The sequence below is a fragment of the Cornus florida genome, unplaced genomic scaffold, assembly GCF_030987335.1.
Source record: "Cornus florida cultivar Cherokee Brave unplaced genomic scaffold, ASM3098733v1 CherokeeBrave_3.0.0_Hap2_Chr05, whole genome shotgun sequence".
In the NCBI taxonomy this organism is placed as follows: Eukaryota; Viridiplantae; Streptophyta; class Magnoliopsida; order Cornales; family Cornaceae; genus Cornus; species Cornus florida.
In genome coordinates, this window is record NW_026775575.1 from 73,788,473 (window position 1) to 73,794,234 (window position 5,762).

At 33.2% G+C, this 5,762-nt stretch overlaps 1 protein-coding gene across 1 annotated transcript; it reads right to left on the bottom strand.

Moving 5' to 3' along the window:
- Positions 1-1,066: 1,066 nt before the first annotated feature.
- On the bottom strand, positions 1,067-4,107 carry LOC132306843 (probable WRKY transcription factor 21). The gene is made up of 3 exons (XM_059804410.1): positions 2,560-4,107; positions 2,340-2,465; positions 1,067-1,601 (listed from the first exon to the last, which is right to left on the bottom strand). Exons 1-3 carry the CDS (start codon positions 3,330-3,332, stop codon positions 1,457-1,459), a joined length of 1,044 nt encoding a protein of 347 aa, XP_059660393.1. The 5' UTR covers positions 3,333-4,107; the 3' UTR covers positions 1,067-1,456.
- Between the last annotated feature and the right edge of the window lie 1,655 nt (positions 4,108-5,762).

The following is a 5,762-nucleotide window of genomic DNA, read 5'->3' on the forward strand; positions in this document are numbered from 1 at the left end:
GATAGATGCAAATACAAAGACAAAAGAGTTTTGTGGGACCCTTGAATTCAAATTTCCGAACACACCCAAAATGGAACAGGAATCAGAAAATGCTAGGTTTTGCCAAACAAGGTCATATAAAACAAGACATTAAGCATGATTGACAGACAATGCTTCTCCAGTTATATAACTAACATGCCTTGTTGTGGGACTACATAACATAAAGCTAAATAACTTGGATAATTCCTATTCTCAACATACACACAGAATACAAACAAACACACCCTCAACAATAATTTGAATAATTCCTCCCCTCCTCAACAACCTCCAACCCAACACAATCTTACACACACACACACAAACTGAAAATATTCCTAAATTAAGTCATCCTCTCAACATGCCCCAACACACTTATTAGCACACAAAAGTAGGAAGAAGAAATAACATGAATAATTCCTCCCACAACATCCCCAGACTCAACACACATACACACAATGCAGAAAGGGGATAACAGAAATAGGGAGTGTTGGATACAAGTTGAAAGGACATGGGAATAATGGCTTTCTCACCGACTCGGTCGACTCAGTAGGTCAACAAGCAATAGTTTCACGGCGGTTCCAGTGAATATGATTTTGATTTCCAACAAACAATCAAGGCAAAGAAGGAACCTATCCAACCATTGAGACGCAAAAGTTGGAACAAAAAATTAACAAAAACCGATAAACAATGATACTCTCCGCACTTCTGAGATCAAAACGCAATGTAAGTCCTGATAGAACTTTTAGAAATTCACAATCTCCTTTTGTTCAGATTCTGACAAATTTGAAACCCCGGATTAGATATATGGTTACCGTAATCAAATATTCAATTATTATCAGGTAGGAAAACCCCAATACAACAACCAATTTTCGTAGTGCAGTTTAATCTGTCGTATTTATATAGTTGCAAGTACAAGAAACATAATTGTAAATGTAATAAATCCCATAGACAACGTATTCAATTCGTAATTATTGATATTTCCTTTTCAATATGGCAACACCAATCTCAAACCTAGAATTAAAATTTCTGGTCCATTTATACTAATATATTCTTGAGCAGATTTCTAAATTTTATAACTACTGTTGCAAAGTGATGAACATTTATAACCCAGCAACAATAAACTATAGAAAATTTCTATTCAATCAAAACATAAACACCTCTAAGAAAGGTGATCTATTAAAGCAACATCCCTAAACTGTTAAAGAAGAAAAAGGGAATTGTCTATAAATGAAGGATTGTTCTTACAATCAGATACCTCAGTACCACAGAGTTGTTCCATCTTGCACTAGGCTTCATATTGGCGATCTTTATGTGCCTCCAGCTTAGATAACGATTTTCATGAAATATACACACAAGCAATTCATGCCAATTGTAAACAGAGTTCATTGATTGAACATGAGGCGCTTGAAGTGATCTTTGTGAAGCTTTCCATGAGAATTTATGTGTTTGCCGATTGGGATGGTATCTTGGCGTGGTTGTGCTCGCCTTCATAAGTTACAATAAGCATTGAGGGTTCTTCCAAGCACCTCTCGACATGTTTTCTTGCAGGACAACCTCTCATGCTACTACATTTGTAGTATCCCCTGCACAACCCCAAGAAGCACTTTTCAGTTGAATTAAATTCCTCAAAATTGAGAATCGACAGTTTTAAACCATCTTCATAACTAAATGAGAGCAAACTTTATTCCCAAATTTTCACATCGAACCCTTCATTTGGCTACCAATAAAACAGATCAAAATATTTTAAATATTTATAAGCAACAGGAGTAAAACTGATAATCTGAAGATTACATATATTAATTACTTCTCCTCTCTTAGCAAATTCATGTACCACGAATGCCCGCACCTACAACTTTTAATGCTTTTATTTTCAATGTTTCACCTACACCAAACACCATAGCAATTTGATAACCTATTATTGTAATACTATGAAAAAGGAAGTACAGTACACCCTGCAGAACACTTATGGCTTGAGTTTATAATTTAGCATCCATGCATATCAACTTGAAGAGAAACAACTACTTAATTATTCAAAAAAAAAAAATACACAAGGGTCCTTTTGCAATTCTTTCCACGACATAGTCGCCTGAAATTGCAATGTAAAATCTAGAGCAATAAACAAACATGTAAATTAGATAACTAGGAAAAAGAAGAAAAAAACATGAAAATTAGACGGTAAAAGCAGGCAAACATAGGTTACTGTTTTATCAATATAAATTGCAAAATCCAGAAGGCATATGAATAATAAATATGTGAAGAAATTCAATTACAAACTTTTAACTACATCTTAAAACTATTTTGTAAAGCAAAATTGAATGTACCTAGGGTGAGGAGAACCCTTGATCGGCTTCTGCCCGTACTTCCTCCAAGTATACTCATCAGGAGGGATATCTGCAAGCTTGCTACTGATAGCAGGTACCTTAACTGATCTTTTCACCCTATGTTTCCTGTTGAAACAATAAAAGGAAAAAGAAACAATTCCAAGCTATTAATAGCAATGAGTATACAAACTGATAGGAAACCACTGAAATAAAAAACCACCTCTTCTTTGAGCAATGGCATCTACCACTGCTTCCGCATTTCACGCTCCCATCATCGCCCCTTCCAGAGCACCGGAGCTTGTGCTGGTGCAAATTCTGATCTGCAGAGCGAGCTGCCCCGATTAAATGGAAAGTATTTCCATCCAAATTAGCCACACTCCCATCAATACTCAATGAAGATATAAAAGACCTAGTGGATGACATGGTGGGTGTGGACATAGAGCTATCAAAATTCAGACTGATGCCACTATTACTCCAACCATAAACCGTATCCTCCCGCTGTTTCATCTGTTGATGCTGAAGCCGGATCCTTTCTTGCTGTCGTTGCTGCTGCTGGGGGAACTGATGGTAGCTCGTCTGTGGCGTTTGTTGTGCAAGTTGCAGAGAGTTCTCTCCATTTGAATTCATTTCCAAAGATGAATTTCCCAATGTAAGAGAACTTTTAACATTTGAACCCATTTCTTGAATTGGGTTTTCGGGAAAATTAGTCTGAAAAAGTGGAAGAGGCTTGGGTTGATGTTCTATCTTACACATTGGCTGCTCCAAGAGGATGTTTTGTGGCAAGGGGGCCTGTATATTCTTGAGTTTTCTCACTCTTGCTTGACCTAAACTAGTAGTAAGAAGAGAAGTAACTCTTTTGAACCTTAATACAGCCTCCCCAGTTTCTACCATTAATTTCCTATATTGAATCTGATCTTGGCCCTGAGATATAAGACTAAGAACTCTATGGCTATACTCTACCGCTGCTTTGTTAGCTTCTTCAACCTCCTCCATCTCACCACCCCAAAAAAGAAAAAAAGAAATCCCTAAAACCCAAAAGACCCAAATCAAAACACCACAAATACTAGAAAATTTCTAAAATCTACACATTTGGAAGATCTTCAGACATCAATAAACAAATAAAACAAAAACCCAAATACTAGAAAACCCAAAAGATCCAAATAAAAAATATAAAAAAAACCACAAATACTTGAAAATTTCTAAAATTCACACATTTGGAAGATCTTCAGTCATCCATAAACAGATAAAACAGAAACCCCAAGTACTAGAAAACCCAAATTAATAAAGCAAACGCAGATAGAGATTTCTTTGATGAGAGCTCAAGAATTTCAATGAGTCAAAGTCTCAAAGACATACTCTTGTAATCAGATGAATAACCAGAAGATCAGAATCAACTGTCATGTTAAAACCAATCGAAGAGTACATAATGAGATGGAGATTAACGCGTCACAGAAATTCCAAGAAAAAAACAAGGGATCACCAAGAAAACAAGCAACAAAACCGGCAAAGAACAGACCTTTGGTTGGACTTGAGTGCTGCCAAACCCTAGAGTGGTCAATTTCCAAAGGTGTGAGATTGAAAGGTGTGAAAGGGTAGACTTTTGCTTCCCAAAAGGAAAATTTTCTTTTTTCTTTTCCCGGAAATTAAACTTTGGCAAAGAAGTTACACGCCTGAAAGAGTATAATAAAAAATGCTACTTTTTAAATAGTGGATTTAGAGAGAGAAACTACTAGAGCTTGAGAGAGAGAAAGCGGGGCATTTTGAATTACCTGGGCACAGAGAAACTCTGAAGCGAAAGCGAAACTGTCGTCTCTGTCACATATATATATATATATACATATATATTTTGTCAAATATTTCAAGACGGGTTGAATATTCGACCTTGTTATTTGTGGAGTATTATTATTTTTAATTTTGGAGTTATTTAATCTTAAACTTTTACTATTTTCGCACAACTTTTACTATTCCCAAATGCGCAATCTTGTCTTCAGAAAATGAGAATGTGGATAACGAGTTTTTGATAAATTAGAGATATGATTAATAATAAAATTAAAATTATGAATATATATTAAACAGGACTTTTAGTTAACACTATATTTAATAAGGACAATTATACTTACTTTCTTTGAGATTTTGATATATATTATAATTATATATATACCAATAAAATTACATTATTACCTTCCTAAAATTATTAAAAATAATTCACAATTATCCCCTCACTTGTGTTTTTGGTCGGTGCCTGAGTGAAGCATGCATTGTTTGGGTTTGTCATTTCCACATCACCATCAAATTTGTGAGGTACACTTCATTTGACTGGTCGAAATCTCGTCTAACAGAAATTTGAAAAAAATAAATAAAAAAAGATTTGCAAAAGACATTTGATCCTGATCTCATTTGTTTGAATTGTCTAATGAAAATATATTGTATCATTGAACAATGATAGATGATTATTATGTAAAATTGAAATTTGATTTTTTAACATTTAAAAATAGTGTCAAAAAATTAATTGTGTGCCCAATTGTTTGCTTTGGCTTTCACCACACTCAGTTTGGGAACATTACATACTATTTATTGAGTAGTGATATTCACACGAATAATTGCAGTGAATTGTTTAACCGAATAATTTTTAATTAATTATTTATATTAAATACAATTAAATAGAGGGTTCTATTTCTTTATTTGTTGCATAATTGACCAATAAAAAGAATAGGTCCACTAATTCACTATAACTATTCGGTGCAAAAATTATTATTTTTAAAATAAATGAGATTGAAATTATTATTATTATTATTATTATTGTTTACTCATGGAATTAGAAAATGAAAGAAAGAAGTCAAAGCAAAAGGTTCTAGACATCTTTTTTAATATTCAATGTACCAATCCAATTATTGGATTCTTAAAATGAATAGTGCCAAAACACATTGAATCACTCCTCAAACAAACTTATGCTTTAAACAAACATTAATATAAATATATATATATATATGAATGATTGAGTGATAAACATGTCAAAATGATGGGAAATTAGAGTCTAAAGTTGTTACAAGGGGATATACAATGAAACTTACAGTTGCACGTAAAGTTATGTGCTACTTCCTTATCATGATGTCTTATGGAAGGGGCCTTAATTATAGAGCTCGTTGATTTGGTTTAATGGGTAGGATAAATTATTACTTGTCTCAATTTATATATTATTTTCGGAGAATAAGAATTTTTAAAAAGAAATGTGCGACATGTCTTGTTTATTTGAAAAGTTACTAATTTATTCTTATATTCAAATTTAAAATTCATATATAAAAAAATATAAAATATATTATTTGAAAAAGGAGAATGGACAATTATTTTGGAACAGACCAAAAAGAAAATCATGATATTTTTTTTTTTGAGACAGGAAGTATATAATTCAAAATTATGGGCATT